Consider the following 22,555-nt stretch of genomic DNA (forward strand, 5'->3'; position numbering starts at 1 on the left):
GTCTACAGCTGATGTTCCAGCCACCCCTCTGAGCAGTACTTATAAAAAGATTTAAGAATTGTCACTAATAACGTAATCATGGAAGCATTATTTTTCATTTTCTGCTAATAACTGTTTTCTCAACTGTAGTTAGAAATATCTTTTTTGTGACTTAATGACAGTTGAATTTTTTTTGTAAAATGTGATTCAACAGAAGCAATCTGCGGAGGTTAGTGATGGGTTACTAGTCCTGCATTGTGTCAAGCCTTTTCATGTCTCAATAGTTGTGGTATTGCTTCGTTCCTACAGAAACCACAGAAGTGGTTTTCAAGGTACCTGTGCTTTTCCTTGAGCATGAACACCCCGTTTAGTGAACTGGATTTTTCGTGTCACATTGTTCTTGTTTTGTTCTAGAGATTTTAGACTCAAGTGCATTTTCTGTAACCCAACAAACTGAAACATGAAGCCAACATTCTTGCCTGGAAAAAGGCACTACCATAAGTAGGATGTTTATTTTTTGATTTTGTTCATGGTGGTAAAGATACACAGCATTTTTCCTTGACCTCAGTAATCTGTCTGGTGGCCTAGCTTTTTTTCTGGGCAGACTGTCAGGCTACTGTATCCTTTTAACCAAGTATATTATGATTGCTAAATACTTGGTATTTTGAGTAATTATCTTTTTCACTGACATGTGTCTCAGGTAGCTTTAACTCCTGTAGCCATCTCTCTCTTTCCCTCCTCTGCTTTCACAGCCCTTAATAGCATCTGCTTCTTCTCTTGCTGTTGAGACTCTTAAATGACTGAACTGTACGTTTTTTGCTAAATACAAAACAACAACAACAAAAAACTAACAAAAAAAACCAGACTTCAATTTATTTGCCATCATTTTGTACTCAATCTCCAGAGAAGACTACTGGTTAATTATTTGCCAAACTATTCAATATTTGTTAAGAATGTTGTGATGACTGTGAGTCGTCCAGTATGTGAATAGTTGTACATCAATCTAAATGTACTTGAGCTGAGGGTTTGCTATTGTTTGGTTTGTTTTGCCTGTTGCAACAGCGCTGATGCACTGCAACAGTAAATTTGAAAATCTTGTGTGTCCTAATCACTAGAATGTGGAAAGTAGCACATGGAATTACACTGGTAAAGGACGTGTCTCATAAAACGTTTATCATTACAAAGTCAGATTTCTTATAATGAGAAGCATTTGCAGGCAATGATTCATTTTGAACTGTAGTTCTTATTCTGTGCTCTTATTTTTACCACGTTGTGGCCTTTGACCTGGAAGCGAAACTTTTGTCCTCTTGACACTAAAGGTTAACAGACCAGGAAACTAGATCACTGTGTGTCCCCTCTTCAACCAGGATAATTTAGTAATTGTGCAATTATCTGAAGAGTCCCATTCTGATACTAAAAATAGTATTAAAAATTAAATGAATGTAATTAAGATTTTCTAGGTCCATACAAGTCATCTGTTTTCTGTTTTCAGCAATTATATGCTCTTGCGTATGAAACCCAGCTGAGGCTAAACTTTCAGAGCCATTGGTCTTTTGTGGAGCAAAAAGTGGTTTCACCAAGTCCTCTGACTTTGGTCTTGCATCCACTGGTGTTTGGTAGATCTGTAACAGAGGGCCCTTTACTCCATGTACCATTCTAAAAATTTAGGTGAATTTTTTGTGGACACCTTCCTCCACCACTAACTGTGATACATAAATTGAATTAGTGTATTCCTGGTCAGAGTTAGAGGACAGTGAGCACATCTCATTCCAAGGGACATAAGAGTCTGCAAAACTACTATAGTACATATATACTCTTCACTGAAGTAAAGTTGCAGTTTGAATCTTTTTCTCTCCAATAAGACTCTATTCCTTTTTTTTTTTTTGTAAGCAATCTCAGGACCCACCTGCTGTGAAAGGCCTTACCTTAGCCACCAAGGTGCGTAAAACCATGAGCAGCCGAGTGCACGAGGCTGTGAAGGCAATTGCACTGTGCCACAACGTGACGCCGGTGTACGAGTCCAATGGGGTGACAGACCAGGCTGAAGCCGAAAGACACTACGAGGACTCCTGCAGGGTGTACCAGGCCTCTAGTCCTGATGAGGTCAGTTTGCGGAGTTTGGTTTGTGTTTCTGCACTCGTGATTTGTCCAGGATGTATTTTGTAGGTCAGTATTTTAAGTTCCGCTGACGACATTTAGCAAATTATAGGCAATGGTGTCTTGGGAACTTGTGGAAGGTGGTTGGAGCACTCTCATCAGCCAGCTTGTCCCTCGTTGGCAACGTGTTCAAACTTCTAGACGGAGTTCAAAGTTGGAAGTCTTGCTGGGTCTCATGTCTTACCGAGGAGGCATCCCTTGCCGTGCAGATGGGACAGATCTGGAGCCTGAGTTAGCTCTGCAGGAAAACCAAAGTGAACCAGAGTTGGTCTTGAAGCAAATCTGTGCTGTACCATTTCTCCACCAGCACCTAGTCCAGCCAGGTCTACGTGTAGTGGTACAGCAGAGGGGAAATTTGCAGTTCTCCAGAGGATTGATGGAGACTCTTACTGGGCACTCTACAGAGCAGATTGAGTACATAACTGATGATATAGTGCTCTCTGCCATGCTCTGCAATATTTGAAAAATTAGTGCTAGCGTATGATTACTGTGACGCATCTTCTTGAGTGCAACTATGCTAAAACAATTTATCTGTTAACTTGTATAACTACATTTGGTTTATGCCATTGAAAGACTGGAGTTTTAAACTTTCCATAAGAATCCTACTGAGATCATATCAGCCATTGGACTATATTTGGAGGATTCTTCCATGTATTGCCCCAGATAAAACAAAATTCCCTCTGGTAATAAACTTCTCACCTTTGACATCAGAAGAGAAACTAGCTTTCCTTATAGCTAAAGACAAGAAATTGTTTGCATAGAAATCAACATATAGGTAAAAATTCTCAAATAGACGGGTTTCTGAGATTGTTGTGTGTGTATTATTGAAAGATTGGCATACAGAGCTAGGCTCCCCATTTTGTGCCATTCAAAACATTCCTTATAGCGTTCTTCTTCCCAAGCATGCAATTCATTCATTTCATGTAATGTGGTTTTGTCTGTATTATACAAAAGCTGCATCTTTGTTTTTTCCCCCCACTCCGTTGGTATGTCTACAGTGACAACAAATGCTTACCCCTCCCTGGCTTTGAGCTGGCGAGCAGATCCCACACCATGACCAAAGTCTTGTGTTTTGCTTACCTGCTTTTCTCCTCTAATGTGTTGCTCTCCCCCATGAAGGCAGCTTTACAGAAAGCAACTGCCTTTGGATTGAAATGAGATCTGAATGATTTCCAGATGGTAATTTTTGTGATCTGTATTTAAGTTTTTTCTTTCCTTTTTTTCCCCCAAAGCACTTACTGGCTATTTTTGCACAATCCTCTGTTTATTTACATGTATGCTGTGGTATATAGTGAAGTCAGTGATTTTTCTTTTCCTTTTTTGCTTTGTATTATTCTGTCTTTAAAATATTTATGCAGCAATTTGTCTCAAATACCTAAGGGATTATTGTTTGTTTGTTTATTTCACTATAGCATGATAACTAATCCTTCCAACATTATTGTTTAAATTCTTTTTTCTTTCTTGTGGTGTCTTAAGTAGAGAATTACAGTGAGTTCAGAAATCAGATATGCTTTGCTGCATTGAGGAAATCTCGTCTGTAGGTCTTAGATATACAAATATTGTTTAGACGTGCTCTGTGTATGTCATACTAGATGGTACAATATGCAGGATCAGCACAAGTCAAGTCCTAGAGAAGAGAGTGATGCTGTTAAATAACATTCCCTGTAGGGGAATGGTTTTGGACTCCTGTTAAAGCCAGCCTTTGAAATTCTATATCAATAAAATATTACCATGGCAGGGAAGGTCAGTTTATGAAATGAGTACAAAAACTTGTATTCTCTTTACTTTAACAGCACGGGTAATTTCTACCAGTTGGCATAGGATTCATTTCCTGTAACAGAAAGCAGGATTTCCTAAATTTGTTTCCTGTGCACACTGCTATTTAGAAGACTTGAAGTATCTTTATTCAGATATCAGTTACAGCCTTGGGGCTCTGCAAGCGTGTCAGTTGTAGCCATACAGTAACTAACAGGGGAAATGAAATAGATATAATCTGATCAGAGATAAGAGTGCCTGGGATTCCTGGGCAAACAGTCTTTAACCCTGACAGCCCACCACAGCTGCCAGGACATGAAAGGGTGCTCCGATCAATGGGTTTCTGCCTGTTGTCTGTGTGCCTAGGCAACCCTAAATGGGACATTTGTAGAGCAACTCATAGCACAGAAGGATCAATTTGTCCCTTTGGAATTAAATTTATTAGTCGATATCCACTTCAGTGGTGGCTTGGGTAATTTAATTGTCAGAAAGAGGAAAGTTGAGGGGATGGTACAGCGGGCTCCTGTAGCTGCTCTGTAATGCATGGATCTTTGTCTGACTTGGCCAGGACAGAGCTACAAACTCCCAGCGTGCTCTCAGGAACCTTGCTGACTTCTCATCAGTCAGCATGGGCTCATGAAAAGGTGTATGAGTGTTTTCCATCCTGGTTAAAGCTGCCAACGTATCTTTGCATCTTCCATGTTTTGCATCTTTTTGCTGTGATCAGGAAACCCTCCAGTTGCTGATTTATGGGGTGTGGAGTAAAGTTCTTCTGTGCCATGCTGCTCTGGGAGCGCATTGCCTGGCCAGGTGCCCTGGCCCTGCAGGAGAACTGGTGGCTTGTTGTCCTTGGTGTCATCCCCCGGTGTTCAGGGCCGATCACATTGTGCTTTGTGGTGAATGGGGACGGTAATTTCAGTGCTTGTAGTGGCTCTGATGGGAACACTTCAAAATGATATCACTTTTCCTCTCTGGTAATTCAATTCATGAAGCACTGCAGAGGCTGGGAGGTGGCAAGTTAAAAGGGGTCAGCCCCACTTCCCCGTGCTGAATGGGCTTCACCTGGAGGGCCATTAAGGGCTGAAAGAAGTAGAGCTCCTGGGCCCAGCAGCAAGGGAGAGGGGGGATTTCCTTCATTATTCTTCCCCTTCTGCTGACATGCCTTTTTGTGGTCTCAGGGCCATCCAAAATGAGTGGCGGCGCACAATGAAATGCAGTCAGTTGTGGTATGACGTGTGCAGCATAGCAGGTATCCTCCGCTGCTCTTCCAGTTGCTACTGTGTGCCAGGCTTTTCTTTCAGGAGGTTTGAATGCTTCCTGACATAGAATTGAAATGAGATGCTGGCAGGGAAGGAGGGATCTGTGAAAGAAAGTAGCAATGGAGATGCTTTAACAGCCTGAGGTAGGAGCAGAGCTTTACGTCTTCAGACGTTTGCAGCTCACCAACATGGGCAGATGAACATCTAGTGCTATGTACACCAAGCAAGTCTTTGTGTAACATCACACTGTGAAAAATTCTCAATCATTATTAACCAGAGTATTAGAAACCTGAGCTCAATCTCTGCTCTGGGAAGTAGTTAGGAGGATTATCCAACTGCATACTTTAATGCACTAAGGATGTCTTGAAGAAACTTTTGAAAAAGAATCTTGAAAGATCCTTTGATTTGTTGTAACCTTTGTGAATAAGCCTGCAAAAACTTGCTAATATTAAAACAAATATTGATTTAAAGGCCTTTAAAGACAAAGCCAACTCAGCTATTTTTTTTTTATCTGATGATTTAAGACTACCTTAAGAAAGAAAAGGATTTATTTTAGGTTGTTTTTTAAACCTAATTGTGGATGAAAGGGAGCCGAGATCATAAAAGATTGCCTGATTAGACCAATTGTATCAACTTCCCTAGTAAAACCTTGACTCGATGCAAGTATTTATAGATTTCATTTCTATCTGTATCTAGTGTATGTGATTTCCCAAAATAAATCCCACTGTTACGTAAGGTATTTGTGGTAATAGGCAGTAAAAGCAGAACCTGAAATGCCCAAGGAATAATTAACCCTCAAGTCAGCAGCAACCATGTGCCCCACATTCTCACACTTCTGAGAATGTCACTGTAAAATACTTCTAGCATTTTGTATTTGTTTGGGGAAAGTATCCCTTGATCCCTCCTGGAGGCACGTGATATATGGGCTTATGTCAGCTGCTGCTCCCATCCGTTACTGCCAGGACAGCTTCTAGAGCTAAATGCCTGTATCTCAGCAGGATCATTCCTAGATGGCTATGTCAGCTGAGGTGGGGAGACGGGGGCAGCTCTGGGGGAGCAAAATGAAGTCTTTGGTCTTCTGTTGTGACTTGGTTGTAATTTAGTGAATGCTTGTAAGGAAATCAGTGTTGCAGGTCCTCAAATACTGAAAGCGGCAGTCAAAATGATAGTTGTATAAGCTCAATTAAACGAGTACTTCTGTGTGTTGAAAAATCTATTATTATTATTATTTGTTTGTTTTAATGTGTGGGGCGAAGGAGCTCTGCTAAGAAGCACCTGCGAGCCAGCCTTCAGCTGCTTTGCTGCTCAGTACAGAGATTGCAAATTGCTGATGAACTGTTTTTACCAGAGTACAGCACAGCTCATTTTCCTGTGTTTTTTAACGTGAATTTTTAATGATCTCTATGTTAGCATTTCAGACTTTGATATTGTAAATCCAGGGTGAAAGCATCATTTTGAGTTCTTGATTTCATAAACAGCAAGCTGTGAAACAGCACATTCAAAAAGTTAGGTTTTTGTGAACAGATTTTCCTAATGTGCCCCTACAGAGGTTTGGGTGCCCTAGAGCTGGGCAGAGGGTACCGGCGCCTCCATTTGCTGAATGTTTTCCTTCTGGACACTGCAGCCAGAGGCAGGGAGCTGGCAGCTGCCTCCTGCTAAGGGCCTAGGAAGGCTTTGCAGCTGACTCAGGTGCTGGCCTGCCCAAACCACAAAATTACTCTTAGTAAATGCTCAATGTCAGGAAAAGCCCATTATATTGAGCCCTATCAGAGCACCTGTGTAAAAAATGTATCATTAACATTAGGTGGAGATCTCAGCAGCCTGATCCACAGCCCACCAGTTTTTCTGGAAAGCTTGGGCTCCACTTAAGTGCCAGACCCAGAACCATGGTTAGGGTGCTAGGCCTGGACAGGCATTTCCTTTTTTGCCTCGGTGAATGGGAACGGTTTTAATTCATGATACAGCATAAGTTTCAGAGCAGATTACAACCTGCTGGGCCTTTCCTCTCAGGTGGCCCTGGTGCAGTGGACCGAGAGCGTGGGCTTAACGCTGGTGGGCAGAGACCAGTCCTCCATGCAGCTGAGGACACCAGGCGGCCACATCCTGAACTTCACCATCCTCCAGATCTTCCCCTTCACTTACGAGAGCAAGCGCATGGGGATAATCGTCCGGGTAAGTGGCTTCAGTTCACACTTCTGTCTTTGTGATTCTCCTGCGAATGTAACGTGGAAGGTACAAAGCATTTGCTCTCAGGAGTGGTGTTCCTCCTCAGGCTATAAACTGGTTCTGTGTTTTGAGCTAATAGCATCGTGCTGCTGGGTTAGTTTGGTGATGTATGCTTTTACTTCATCTTCAATTTATTGAACTTTAGTCCCTCATTTAAAATGACAGCAAAAGGGAGGAGTGAGCTGATGCTTCAGGCACTGTGTGCATGTGTCCTCCACGGCTCCATCTGCCTCTGGCTTCTCCTTCCTGCTCATGTTTTTAATTTCTATCATGGATTTCAGCTGTGGGTCCAGTTTGTGCTTGGTCTCCGCAGCAGTTGTGGTGGTACAACAGGGGGAGATAGAGACAGCAGCAACTGGGAAGGAGTGGGGCATTGTGGACCGATGCCACAGCAAACAACTTCAGCAGATTGGTAGTAGTAGTGTGGTGCTGCCCTGATCTCTGCCAGGCACTGAAACTCTGTCAGACGCTGTGGAAGTACAAGACTGCTGGAGAGGGCACTTGCTGTAGAGGCAGGGAATGGTGGAGGTCTTTCTGAGCTGTTTAACATATCAAAGCCATGCTGAGAATGTTGTATCATGAGCAGAGTTTGAAAATAGCTCATTTAAGGTAAAAGGGTACATCTGTGCATGCAGGTAATTTTATCAGCAGGGGCAGGCACTGCACAGGCTAAATATGTGCTCACCTGAAATTGCGCACCTACCTTTGTGATTCTGTCTGCAAATGCAATAGAAGATCACACTTCCAGAAGTTAATTACCTTGAAAAAGAAAGAATAAGAAAGCATGGATGTTCTAAAAACAGTAGAAATGAGTTTTCACCATTATCATCATTAGTTTTCCAGACACTGCTAGGGAATCGATGTTAGAAAAATAAATCAACCCAGCTGAAGCAAGGCACTTCCATTTTCCTGCAAAGCAAACAAGGTGAAGCAGTTTGAATATTTCTTTTGGAGATAATTAAAACATTGCTGTTATTTTTTACTGAAAGTACAGACATATAATTGGTACCAGGAATTTAAAACATGAATAGGAAACCTATAATCCAGGGCAAGATATGATTTACTGTATCATTGCATAGGATCTACAGCCTTGTTATTTAGGGTGGGGATAATGGGTAAGATTGATCCTTGCCTCCTTTTGCTTTGTGCTAAAACTAGGTTGCTGCATATTTATTTGGGGGTATCTGGAAAGAGGGTGTAAGATTATCTTCTGCCTTGTATATTTTAAGCTACAACAGTAGGTGGAATAGCCTTTGTTGTCCTTAGAAGCATTTGGGACCAGTGTAGTGTACATGGGCCTCTTCTATAGCAGATTTATTTGGCCTGCTTCATTGGCTGATGTTTGGAGGCTTCACAAATCTGAACTTCTCTGGCTGTCTGGCAGAGCACAGCCTCTGTCAGAAACAACATCATGAAGGAATAATGTCACGGAGAACTTCAAATGTCTCAGTAATAGGAATATTGGTGATAAAGATGGAACTGTAATATGTGCACACAATAGCTTTTGCAAACCCATGCATGACAATCTGTGTTTCATACAGATTGAAGTTCATTAAAGCTCATGCAAATGGCTGTATTTGCATTATTCCACCTGAGTATTTTGAACCTGGATCTCCTGTTACTCAAGGAACTGCTTTTAAATGCCGGATTGCAGGCCTTAGTACAGTGGCACAAATACGTATTTCAAGTTGTTCCAGGCTTTGGAATATTAAAATTTGCCTGAGGGCAGGAATGCTGGTTGAAATGGGCTGATAGGCTGAGCTTGTACAAAGTAATCAGTGTGTTAAATCTGTGAGTCCAGAGACCTGACTGAATGTGTTTGAACATAGAGTCCCACAAATGTGTCCTGCTGCATGGGATATGATAGCTGCAGCAAGGGTGTACCTTTAAATACAGCAAGCATAATTTCTTCAGATGGATTATTTTTTTTATGGTGAAAGTGATGTGGAGCCTTCAGGCAACCTTTTTGAGTCCTAAAAGAAAAAGATGAGCAATAAAAGGTAGAGGAATAAACAACCTGTCCCCACCATTGCTTATGATAAGTACATTTTTTTGAGAAACTGTTTTATCAAAAGTTTAAGAAGTGGGCTAACCATCAGAACAAGAGAACGCTTCTTTTAAATTGTGTGTGTGTGCTCAACGGAGAAACAGATGCTCTGAAATTCTTTCTCATCTAACAAAAAGTAGAAAAGTAAGTAGAAAGATCTTTTTTCCCCCTTTATGTATGATAAAATGACAAGATGCAAGGCAGTGATTTGAAGCTTGTGCCTTTTAAAACAACCATTAGCTACATTCCTCCCATTTAGGAAGAAAAAGTTTCCTATTGTGCATTTCTGTATTTAATGTAGTACTGCTGAAAAAAACAGCAAAACTCCCACTGGTGGTCAGTGGGAGCAATATCAGGCCCAGATCCTAAGTCTGTAAGACAGGTTTGTGTTGCTAATAAAAGCACTGCGTCCATCGTGCTTGTTAGCTAAGTGTATTTTGCAACTGGTGAGCTGCTGCTAAGCCACTGTACAGCCTCCTATACACCCTTTGCGGAGCCAGCTTTTGAGTACCAGATGCTGGCTGGCTGCCTGCGTGCTACCTTAGCATGTTCCTGTATACTCCAAAATATTATCTTTGAGCAGGGTTTACATTTACATTAAAAAACAGTTTAAAAATCAGTAACTGTCAAATAAAATGTTCTTTTATTGAATGTGCATGTATGGAGGTGTAGGCAGTCATGTTGGTTTTGATACACAACTTGCAAAGGTGGTTAGTTACCTCTTCAGCAGATCTAAAATTGTACTACTTGTCCAAGCATCAGAAGAAAGGGAAGGGAAGATAGCATAAAGTGTCCAGAAGACAAGAGAAGCAGTGTGCAGGAGGGGAGAAGAGAGCAGCTGTAGAATGAAACCACACTCAGAAATGCAGTGAGTAGAATTAAAATGGTAATATTTTCTGCTCAGCCATACAGATATTGCCCATTCTTAGAAAATGCCATTTTTCCAGCTAGCAGGAGCCATTGCGATTGTCTTGCCAGCATAATCTGGGTATAGAATTTCAGCAAGTGATTCATGCATCAAGCTCAGCAATGCTGTTACCAAACTCTTTGGCAGGGACGCCCGTCTCCCCTGCTGGTCCAGTCCTCTCTGGCTCTCATAAAAAGATCTCCTTCAACACACAACTTTTAGTAAATAAAATAGTAGTTAATATTGAAAACAAGTAGCAGATGTTGCCTCATTTGGGATATTTTTGCAATATCTGCTAGTTATATGTGATCAAACTGTCATCTCTGTAGCTGATTATTTCAGTTCTAAGAAGTCCCGTTTTAACAAAGCACCCACTCTTTACAGTACTGTTTACTTACTTATCTTCTTGAAAAGAGGCCTGTTTGTTTGACCACAACATTTTCCATTCTTCTTTCTCTCTGCTTTTTTCCCCTTACCCATGTGGAATGGTCTTTGTTGCAAAGCGAAGATAGTGCTATTGTCATATCTGGAATTGAAAGAAGCCTTTGAACTGTGGCCAGAATCAGACCACGGTGGAAAAAGATGCCTCTCCAAAACAATATAACTGGCAAATCTTTGTGTAGATTTATAGTGTGATCTTACCATAATATGAGAACGCACTAACCTCCTACTGAACTCGGTGAGAGGAAATGACTAATGCAAGGAGATAGCTGATACAGTATTTATATTGGACAAAAACTCTAAACTATCTTAAGCCAGTTCTGCAGCACGGGAAGTAGAGTCCTTATGCAGTTTCCTACAGAGATGTTGTTAGACGCTTTTTAATCAAATAATTTAATAGATAAACCCTTACCTTTTGCCAGTGCCAGAAGTGTTATGTTTTATTTAAGCAATTCTGTTTGTTTTGGTAGTTGCACGCATTCTGCTTTGGGGGAGGTGGGATGTGTGGGTATCAGTATGCGAAGGCTAAACCTTTCAGGGCTTTGGAAAACATTCTTAGGCTTAATCATAAGAATCTTACCTGTGAAGATCTTAGAGCTTGGCAAAAATGTTCAGTAAAGGATCTTCATTATCCTTGTCCACTTATTAATTGCCCTAGCCAAGACACTTATTTCTCTTCCTTGGGTTTTTAGTATCTGCATCAGGTGCTGCTTTTTCTTGCTGTGCAAGTAAACTGTTTTGCCACAGGACGTCAGGCTTTTAATCTATCGACTTGTACTCCTCGTGTGTGAGAGCCTAACCACTAATTTCTGTAATGGCAGGACAAATTGACACCTATATTAAATAGTGTAAAAACAAAGCAGTGTTCATTGTGCTTTTCTTTCATTTCTCTTTTTACCTAAAGTATTTCTTCCCCTTTGTTCATGGCTGTCTATTTCCAGACCTTTCTAGACTTCTTGCTCTTGCGTGTTAAGTTTATTTTCTTCCTATCCCTGGTGGCTATCTTCGTTTACAGAGCAGTTTGTTCCTTACTCATTGTTTTGTCTCCTTTGAGGAAATTGCCAGGGTTTCCATTAGCTTGTAATACTAATAGCTGTGACCTCCTTAGGTATCTGCCTGGTTAGAAGGGATTTTTTAATTTGTGGTAATGTAAATATGCTTTGCTTGCAGCCTACAAATTACTTCTATCAGATAAGGCAAGCAGCAATCTAACCTTTCTGCGGCAAGCATAAACTTTAATTATGCTTATGTTGTATAATGTAACGGAGTAAATCGAAGTGACTTTTACTCTGTTAATTTTTGTGCATCTGTTTTATTGTTTCGGGTAAGTATGAAGCAGGTTTTCAGGGTGAGGGCTAGAGGTTATTCCAAAGGCACACGCTGTTGGGATTGAGAGGTGGCTGCACAGGGATCACATGTTGCTGATTAAGAAGCTGATCATACTTGTCTAAATTCCTGCTGCAAGTAACCGAACTGTAATTGAATAGGCATCTCCTTCTGGCCCTGAGACAAGATGCTGGGCCAGATGGACCTTCAGCCTGACCCTGTGCAGACATTTTTGTGACTGTTGTGTAAAAAACCTAATCACTTAGCTTGCTGAGACCACTCCAAATGTGCTAATAATGGCCCAACTTTGACTCTTCTGTCTCTCAACTTCAGGATGAATCAACGGGAGAGATCACCTTCTATATGAAGGGTGCTGACGTGGTGATGGCTGGGATTGTGCAGTACAATGACTGGCTGGAAGAAGAGGTACGGGGCGGTCTCTCTTGGTACTGAGGGTTCCTCCGATGAGTGCTTTTCCCCTTCCAGGGCAACACCTGACAAAGCTTCTGTTGTCAGTGTGCCAAAATGGACACAAGTGCTAAAACACCTGCAGGCCAAAAGATCATGTATCATGGTGATCCACTGGGTTAGTCTTCAGCTTTGTTACTTCAGTAGTAACAAGGAAGTCAGGTGGCAGGTTCAGCATATTTAGTGCAGAATAATTTCTAAAAATAAAATGGATTTTGCTCCAGACGGATTGCCATTCAAGATCACCTAATTTGTCATGGGCTTGATCCTGTGCCTGGATTTATTTTAGACTGAAAGGTCTGATTTCAAAACTCCATTTGGCAGCTTTGTACTTGGATGCGTTTGTCAGGTTAGCAGTAATGTCGACAGAGTTCATAACAGTAGCTTCATTTACTGGTATTCTTCAGCCCCACACCCCAGGGTTCATAGAAATAATGGTCTTATTTTAAAGAGTTTATGGCCAAAGATTCCAAGTCCTTAAACCAAAGGCTTGTGTCCTTTTACTTAGAGATGGAGAAAATGAAATCAATGGGGCTGTTTTTGCCATGTTGATATGGCAGAGGGGACAGTTTTGTTTCTGATCACTGGGATAGATTACAAACCATTGCAGATCTCCTTTTTTCCTCTCGAGTTTATCATGCACTTTATCAGATGTTATAGACCTGCTGGGGTTGCTCAAATGGTACGGTTATTTTCTTAACCTGCTATCTTGCATTGCAATCTCTGAAATGCTGTGCATAAATCATCTTACTTGAGATGCAGTTTATGGTTTACAATGTGATACTTCTTTCCAGTGTGGTAACATGGCTAGGGAAGGCCTGAGGGTTCTCGTTGTAGCCAAGAAGTCTCTGACGGAAGAGCAGTATCAAGACTTTGAAGTAAGTTCTTTGTTTGTTTTTTTTTTTTTGCTTTGTTTTTAAACAAATAATCACTGAAGTGATTCTCACAGACCTCTAATGATAATGCCGCCTCTCATCTCCGTACTCCTTCTGTTAGAATTGCCATTTTTCAGTGTCTTGCTGTTCTTTTAATCAAAGTGCCTTTTAAAGTGATATGTAGGAAACTGGATCCCATCCAGGACTCTCCAAAACAGTTCCTGAATCCTGCCTTCTAATCTTCTGTGGTTATAAATTCTGCAAATATCCATCATCTGTTAGACAAGTTGTGTTTGTTTGAGGCAATGTATTGGCTTTTAATTTTCATTGTTGCATTCTGGCATCCAGGGAAACTACAAACATCCCACATATATATATATACATACGTATATACATATATGTATATATACATACATATATATACATGCACATATATACATACATACAGCTAGGCTTCACGGAAACACAAGCTTCGTGCGTGGGGTTTGTTAGATGGGTCTCTGCACACAGTGCTAACTTTTGTACCCCAAGCAGGCAAAATGTGAAGTAAAACTGTTTGGTTAAATGCAGAGGCGAGATGGTGGGAAGGTTTAGGATTCTTTGTGGCCCTTGTTTGGAGACGTGTTAGTCACAAAAGCAGTGGTTGGACCTGTGGTGTGATGGCATCGTTCCCAGGTTTTTGTGTGTGTGCCACACTGTGAGCTTTGCCGCCTGGCTGGCATGGGACGGGCAGAATGACAAAAACTTCCTGAAACGTTTTCTGGCCCATTCTGTAACAGCACCCTGTGCTCGTGGGCCATTACAGGTGACACCTCTGAATGACAGTCAACAGATAGCCAGCATGACCCCCCAGAGCCAACCCTGTATTGCACAAAAATGTAAGCTGACCATTCACGTGGCTGTGGCTACCTCTGCTCTGTCCTCAGGCACGCTATGTGCAGGCGAAGCTGAGCGTGCATGACCGCTCCCTGAAGGTGGCCACGGTCATCGAGAGCCTGGAGATGGAGATGGAGCTGCTGTGTCTCACTGGTGTGGAGGATCAGCTGCAGGCGGACGTCAGGCCCACTCTGGAGACCCTGAGAAATGCTGGCATTAAGGTTTGCCTAATTTAATATTACCCCTGACAGGAACACTTAGGCTCTCCGGTGTCTACTGTCCTGCAGACAGAAAATGACGGTTTGGGGCCCTGTCGATTAAATGTTCTAGCAAGTGCCCTTTAGAAGCAGGAACAGTGAGGCTGGCTGATGCATTTGAGCATGAGTTTGGGTGCAGAACATGCGGGAAATGTTAAAAGTTAACTGAACACGTGAGAGCGTGTCATCTTCTGTGCTTTTCTTCCCTTGGCCTGTTCTGGCTCCTTCCGCCGAGAAACCGGGTGCATGTGCAGGAGGGGAGCTGGAGGAGACTTTGGGGGTTGCATGAAACAACAGGGCTGTTGTGGGGTTTAGTGGGTGACATTGGTAGTAGGGTGATGGTTGGACCAGATGATCTTGAAGGTCTCTTCCAACCTTTATGATTATGACTCTGGCACACGGTGGAGCTGGGGTGAAGCGCTCGGCTGTGGAGGTCAATGCTTTGCAGCAGCCACTAGAGGGTGCCTGAGCCAAGAGAATGAGAGGCTGGAAACCCTTCCATTTTTTTGGGCTCCTGCGTCTGAGACGCAGGCACTTATGGCCCCAGCTGTGCTTGGCAGAGAAGGATTCCTGCTCAGTTTTCCTCTCTGAGAACTTGTCATTCAGATTCTGGACTTGAAAAAGGGAAAAAATAAAAAGACTAAACATTCAGATTTGGGCAATAAAGTAGATAAAACGTTCTGCCTGTGGCTTCTCTGCTTTAAATATAAAAGTGAGCAAAATATTGCGCTGTGCTGTAAATCCAAAAGCAGGGAGGGCTGTGTGTTGAAATTTAGATAGGAGTCGGAATTCCAGGCTTAGGACAGTGTTCCAGAAGTGGTTTCTGTTTGGAGCCATCCCTTTAAACAACAGGATCTCAAGCTACAAAGTGAGATGAGCAGGATAAAACAGTCACTCAGCAGTGCTGTGGCTTTATCTGATATAGATCTGGCCAGTAACTCTGGAGCAGTTTAATTCTGTCTTCTCACTTTGGCTGCTGTGGGCGTTGTGGTGCAGTGTGGGTCATGCAGGGCTCTGCTTCTGCTCGCTTGTCATGGCGGTATGTTCGTTAGGGTATGGCATGCAAAAAGCAAATCAGAACTGAAGGCAGTCTTGTAATTCATTACAGGGACCATCTTGTTAAGATCAAATCATTTTCCAACCTCAGATTATTAAATAAATGAGTCCCTGTGCATTTTAGAAAAAGTTTAGTTAAATATTCTTAGGCGTTGTCTTGAAAGAATAAAAACACCGAAACACCGGGGGGGGTGAGGGGGAATAGAGGAAAAAAAAAGAAGAAAAGAAAATATATATTTACAGTATTGAGGGAATTCCCTGCCAGATTATAATATATTATTGTTGCTGAATATTGCTGCTGACATTGCTTTCAAATGCCCCCCACCAGCAGAAAATAAAAAGAGCAGTGTGTGTGTATATATATTTAAAAAAAAAAAAAAAAAAAAAAGACTAACACAAAACCAACTCAGTCTGTTCCAGACGCACACATCAGCAGTGAGCTAACCCCAGTTGCATCATCCACATTTGAGGCAGGGCCATGAGGGATATTTCTGCAGCGAGGCCTGCTTATTTCAGCGTACAAGAAATAGCTGGGGTGGGACACATTAACACACGCATACACATTCTTTAGCTTGCATTTTGTGGGTTTTATCAGCAGAATCGTGAAATATTGCAGGTGGAAAAATGCTATTCAGCTTGTAACCTCTTTTGCAATTCAGCCTCTTTAAAAGCTTTGCTTTTTTTCATATAAGAATTTTCTTGTACATATTAAAATAGGGCTTTTTTAGAGAAATAATTTGTATATATATATTTCCTAACAGTCCTTTTCCATGCCTGAACTGGTAGGTGGTAATTTTAGATGTCTTGCAGACGTGGTTGTTAAGTTTTGTGTTTAATATATTAAATACTTGGATTTTAGGTGTGGATGCTGACAGGGGATAAGCTAGAGACAGCCACGTGTACAGCGAAGAATGCTCATTTGGTGACGCGGACACAGGACATCCATATATTCAGACTAGTGAGTAATACCCGTGTACACCTCTCAAGACCTGTTCAGGTCACCAAATTCCAGGACAGGAGGGGTGCTGAGATCAGAGCTCTGTTCCAGCAGCAGACCCAGACTATTTATGTTTTTTTGACCCAGCTTTCTATCCCCTTGAGGTTTTGTTTATCAGTGTGCTGCCTGTCCATATTGCTTTTGCTCCCTTTGAGAGTTGTTTGTTTTCACCCCAACAAAGCAAACTCTTCCTCCCTGCCATGTTTTTCTCCAGGTGACTAACCGTGGAGAAGCCCATCTCGAGCTGAATGCCTTCCGCCGGAAACATGACTGTGCACTTGTTATTTCTGGCGACTCGCTGGAGGTAGGCTGTGAGCTCCCCGGGCTGCTCAGGAGCAGCCCCAACACCCTGTGGCTGATTTCTGATTTGTAAAGAAATATAGCACAAATGTAGTGATTGATGCTTGTGATCTCCGTAAATTAGGTGTGTCTGAAATACTATGAGTATGAGTTCATGGAGCTGGCTTGCCAGTGCCCTGCCGTCGTCTGCTGCAGATGTGCTCCAACGCAGAAAGCCCAGATCGTGCGTTTGCTGCAGGAAAGGACTGGCAAGCTCACCTGTGCCGTAGGTAAGGGACTTGAGAGAAACTTGAAAAACAGTTTTGCCTCCCTTTTAGTCTGCTCATACATTAGGACATTTTAGTCTTGTTCATACATTGGGCAGAGTCTAAGATTTTGTGTCTGTGGGGACATCTGTGGCTGGTATGAAAAGACTGAAAAGTGTTTAAGCAAGTGAACTGTTGCTTTTCTTTAAAAGCCTGACTTATGTCAGCTTCAGGCTGCAAGCATCCAGAGGTTGAAGTCAAAAAAGTGTGTTTTGGCTATGCAGCTCTGCAATAAGAAATCTGTTATACCTGTTTCAGAAGCAGCGACCGCTCTAGTTAGGGTTGAGTGGCCATGTAGGATGGAGTCTTTTTTTTTTTTTTTTAGTGTGAACAGTCCTGTGTCATCCTGTAACATCTGGAAATGCTGAGCTAAGGAACAGGTTCTTTGTTTTTTTTCTGGGGGGAGGATGATTGGTAAAATCGAGTTTTGCATATGGAAACTCATAAATATTTGGGGTGGTACCTTTGTAGAACAGAGTTTGAACTTTGTCAGATACAGTGCTATTGTTAATGGGAGCTTTATTTAATCATTGTATGTAAAATGGTACACCTACCAGTCAGATTAACTGATCAGTGGCCTTGAATTCATACAGGTCTATTAGAAAAAAAAAACAACGCAAAAACACACAAACAAACAAATCAAACCACTTCTTTAATAATTCAAATTCCCAATTTCTGTTTAAATTCCTGCTTTTGTTAATAGGGTTCAGTGTTTCTTCTAGTGTTACAGCCTGGCCCAGATGCCTTTGGTTAGGTTGCAAGTTGCATCTGTTGCTTAACTACCAATGTCATTCATCTGTGCTGTGACCTGCAGGTGATGGAGGGAATGATGTTAGCATGATTCAAGAGGCTGACTGTGGTGTCGGAGTTGAAGGAAAGGTGAGATTCTCATGCTCAATAAAACTTCCTATGGCAATTCAGAAACTAGTTAGCGAGTATCTCTTAAGTAAATCCTCAGAAATTTGTGCAGGAAAGTGAGAAGCTTCCACAAGAATAATCATCCAACCAAAAATGAAGTGACAAATAGTTTAGTAGAGTTGAAGTTTCTAATTTGATTCTTGGGAGATTCCTTGAACTTGAACCACCATGGTTAATTTGGGGTTTTTAATCATGTGTTTGTGCACCAAATGCTGGAGTTATGATTGCTCTTAGAATTAAAAATGGGTTATATTTTATCTGTAGAGTGTGTATTAATTTAGAAAGCAAACTCCAGGTTAGAGTTCTAGTTCCTGCATGTGGAGTTGTTTTGAGCGAAAGGACTGAATTTAATGGGGGTGGAAAGACTCTGCTTGCAGTATGCCAAAACATTAAAATTGAGTGAACTGTTGAGACTGAAAATTTGTGTTCAAAACTGACCTGGTATAAAATGAGTGTCACGTTAACATACATTCATGTTGTGAATCATAGTCCAGAGGGTTGCTTAGAATCAGAGGCCAGGGTTCAGATGGGAATTCTTTTCATATTTTTGCTCTTTAAGTAAAGGCTGTGGTGGAAGGCAGAAATGCTGAGGTAATACTCTTACCCACTTAATGTATTGCAATTTTTCCTGCAAATTCTGTTGTGATAACTAATAAATTATTTATATATATATATATATATATTTCCAATAATAAAATGATCTCCTTATAATTTTGCTTGCTATTGTACACAGGAAGGCAAACAAGCATCACTTGCAGCGGATTTCTCTATCACTCAGTTTAAACATCTGGGTCGTTTGCTGATGGTGCATGGACGGAACAGCTACAAGCGGTCAGCAGCTCTCAGTCAGTTTGTAATCCACAGGAGCTTGTGCATCAGTACAATGCAGGTCAGTGGGCTGTTGTGTGGGCTTTTCCATTGAAGAGGTGGATAAAAAAATCAAAAAGCAAAGGTTCTGCTTTTCAGATTGCATGCAGCTATTTCTTCTTCTGAAAAATTTCTTGGGTTGGAACTTCAGACTGTTACTTTGTTATGAAAACACACAAGCTCTTGGTATTGGGTGAAGATCAGTAAGTTTTCCAAAACTGGACAGACAGTATTCTGCCTTAGGAAACACTGCTGTGATACAGTATGGCATTGCTTTTTTTTAGTAATGCACTGAAATACTGAAAATCTGAAGGAGAACAATATTCTGCTGAGCAACAAGTGCACTTACTTTCAGGTGTGTTTTAGGTAAGGACTTCAAATAGTGGGACTGTAGTTAAGCATCTGGCTGAGGACCTGGCTCAGAACCTGATGAGGTTCCCGAAAGCTTGGTCTGATGTGGTGCAGAGTGTTCCCAAGAGGCTGCTGAAGCACATATTAAACTTCCCAAGTGCTCAGCAGCTTGCTAACAGCAATGTGGAGGCAGTCTGTTCCAGTTCATTCCAAAGAGAACCTTAGAAACAGATTTAGTAGTCTCAAAATTTATGTTGCTCGTGTGTGCAGGGTCCCAGTGTAACAAAAATGCAATTGCCAGTTGACAGGGAGAGCTGAAAGAGTTTTTAAGAGTTCGTAATCCATATTCTGTTCTTAGCTGTGGTGACTTGAGTGAAAGTTGCAGTTAAGAATGGAGGTTGCTCTTTGGGACTTGTATTGCCACGCTGTAGAGTATAATTGCATTCCTTAAAAATACTAAAGCTTTTTAGTAAAGCACTTGATATTTTTCAGAAGGCTCATTCTTCCTTTCCACCTTTTTTAGAATAAATGTGTTGAAGAGGGATAACCGGAGACAAAAGGCTCAAACTTAAGAGGATGGTCTAGCTTTCCCTGCAGCAGAGACAACCTAAGAGACATCCCAAGCTAAAAACAAGATCAGAAAACAAACCCATGATTTCTGTAACTGACAAAAATTATTTTTACATTGTGCAGGCATAATCTAGGGAATGAGGCATAAATAAGTATGCACCTGTCCTTCACAACATCTGGATGGCTTTGATCAAAAGAGTGGGCTTTGAAGGAAACTCTTTATGCTCTTTTTTGTGGAATTATATTACAAAAAAATTTCCAAGTCCAGTTCTTCAGCGTTTGCTCTTAAACATAGTTTTCATCCAAGGTTTGCGTAGGAATAAAAGGGTTGATATTACATTCTTTTTAGTTTCAGGAATTTGGAGAACCCACTGAAAGTACTTTCCAGTTTGAACAGGATATATTTTTAAGCTGTTACATTAACTGCATTATTTAATGCCTGAAAAGTTTCTATTTTCTTTTCTAGGCTGTTTTCTCATCCGTATTTTACTTTGCTTCAGTTCCTCTCTACCAAGGCTTTCTCATCATTGGGTAAGAGCTCACTTTTTTTATTAATAGTGTGGAAAACATATGTGTGATGATAGATTTGGGCTAATTAACATGCAAGGCATGCTCGTCTCTGCTCTGCATATTTCACAACACTGCTTCAGAAGGCAGGTGTGATCTGTGTCCCTCTGTGCTGAACAAAGCCACTGAGGCAGTGCAATCACATCTAGAAGCCTTTCCAGAAGGAGAATGTGTCAAATTCAGAATATCAGAAGGTTACAGCAGTCCATCTTCCAGGAGGAGCTCCTTCGATCCTGGTAAAAGTAGAGAGACAGTCATGGTGCTCTGGTGGCTGTGCAGCAATGAGAGCCAGTGCCCAGCTCCTGACAGTGTCATTTTAAGGGGACAACACAAAGTCTTCAATGGGAGGAATCAGCTGATACAGTAAACTGAGAGATACCAGTAAAATATACTGGTATTGCACTTGCAATCCCATGACTCTATTAGCTATCCATTATGTGATTAAAAAACAAACAGCAAATTCATCTCCACTCCCTTCTGGTGCAAACAGGACTCAGCCCGAACTGTGGAGTGGAATTTAGGGTGGGGACAGGTCTGTCCTTGGCTCCATTAATAAACCTATAACACCAGTTGCAGTACTTGAAACAGTCATCTAGCTATGAATGTTTCTAATCAAAAGCTATTCAGAAAGCAAATCCTGCAGGTTTTTCCTACATGCAAAACTCTAGTGTGTTCCATTTGCAAGTTTTTGTAATACAGACATTATTTAGTACTTTGAGTTTACTGTACTGTACTTTCTTTCTGAAGGTTAGCATTTTTGTTTGCTCATCTAGATCTTAGATAATTTTTGGTCTTTAACCTTCTTCACAGGTACTCCACAATTTACACAATGTTTCCAGTGTTTTCCCTAGTCCTGGACAAGGATGTTAAATCTGAAGTTGCAATGTTGTACCCAGAACTCTACAAAGATCTTCTTAAGGTGTGGGAGACTCTTGTTTGTCCGTTTTGGTTCCAGACAAAATCCATGTTTTGATTAGAAACTCTCTAAATGTTTTAAATCAAATGTATTTTCAGTAGATACAGAACTCATCATTGGGCATACCATATATTTTCAAGCAAAATTGTTTTAAAGGCAAATTTGAATTAACGGATATAACCAGATTTCCGTGCAGTTTGCTATTGAATGCTGCATAAAATACAACTTATTAAAAACGGCTGGGAAATAATAGTTGCATTCTGCAGGAAATTCAAAGTACTTAATATTACTGATCTGTTCCAAAATAAAGGGAGAAGAAAAATTGTCAGGGAATTTGCACTCTCCTGAAGCCATAAAAGGGGGTGGGGGTCATAGGGGTAAGGGATCTATTAATTTCATGAGGGAAGGAGGTTATCCCATAGTTTCTTGAATGGAAATTTGCCTTAAGGATCATCTAAGGGGATCACCTAAAAGTTTGGTTGCTGTGCCTTTTGTTGTTGCCTGAGCATGAAAGACAGAGTTCCTTCTCCTTAGACAAAGGAAACTTTATTTGATATTTACCATAGAAAAATTGGGAAGGTAAATCTTGTCTTTGGTTCCCTTTTTTTCTTTTCTGGAAAATTTTTTGAATAACTGGGTATGTGGACTGGGAACATCTTTCTTAATTGAAGGAAAGGATGGAGTGAGTCTTCAACAGATCCTTTCCCTCAAGGATTTCTGTTAAACAGATACTCTCAGAAGCAAAGCCTGTTTTTCCAACAGTCTGAATAAGTCTCCATCTGGTTTCACTTGTATGTTGTCTCTGATGTCATAAACCACTAATTCTCCAACCATCCTTAGGCCTGGTCTAAACATAGGTTTTTTTGTACTGGTATAGCTGTGTTGGCTGAAGAAGCTTTTTTTTTTTTTTTAAACCTATCTGCCTTCAACATGATGTGATTTGTGTGTTTATAGAAATATAATATTAATATATACATATATTTGTGTATACACACATCTTATATTTCACAGTACAGTGACTAAACTCATGAGAGACATCTTTTCATTGAATTAATTGTGTGTGCAGTAAGGAAGAGGTACTGTGCAAGCAGTGAGCTTCCACAGTCCCAGGCGTCCTCTGCACATCATGAAAAAT

At 41.1% G+C, this 22,555-nt stretch overlaps 1 protein-coding gene across 1 annotated transcript in view; it reads left to right on the top strand.

Moving 5' to 3' along the window:
• Positions 1-22,555, top strand: part of ATP9A (ATPase phospholipid transporting 9A (putative)) — a 62,594-nt gene that overhangs the window by 30,927 nt on the left and 9,112 nt on the right. Inside the window, exons 14-25 of the mRNA XM_035548342.2 lie at positions 1,870-2,082; positions 7,161-7,322; positions 12,431-12,523; positions 13,360-13,443; positions 14,367-14,537; positions 16,489-16,587; positions 16,841-16,930; positions 17,051-17,195; positions 18,046-18,110; positions 18,883-19,038; positions 20,404-20,468; positions 21,315-21,423. Of these exons, the coding sequence (XP_035404235.1) occupies positions 1,870-2,082; positions 7,161-7,322; positions 12,431-12,523; positions 13,360-13,443; positions 14,367-14,537; positions 16,489-16,587; positions 16,841-16,930; positions 17,051-17,195; positions 18,046-18,110; positions 18,883-19,038; positions 20,404-20,468; positions 21,315-21,423 (1,452 nt within the window). The remainder of the gene's footprint in view (positions 1-1,869; positions 2,083-7,160; positions 7,323-12,430; positions 12,524-13,359; positions 13,444-14,366; positions 14,538-16,488; positions 16,588-16,840; positions 16,931-17,050; positions 17,196-18,045; positions 18,111-18,882; positions 19,039-20,403; positions 20,469-21,314; positions 21,424-22,555) is intronic.

Source organism: Cygnus atratus, chromosome 16 (genome assembly GCF_013377495.2).
Source record: "Cygnus atratus isolate AKBS03 ecotype Queensland, Australia chromosome 16, CAtr_DNAZoo_HiC_assembly, whole genome shotgun sequence".
Lineage (NCBI taxonomy): Eukaryota > Metazoa > Chordata > Aves > Anseriformes > Anatidae > Cygnus > Cygnus atratus.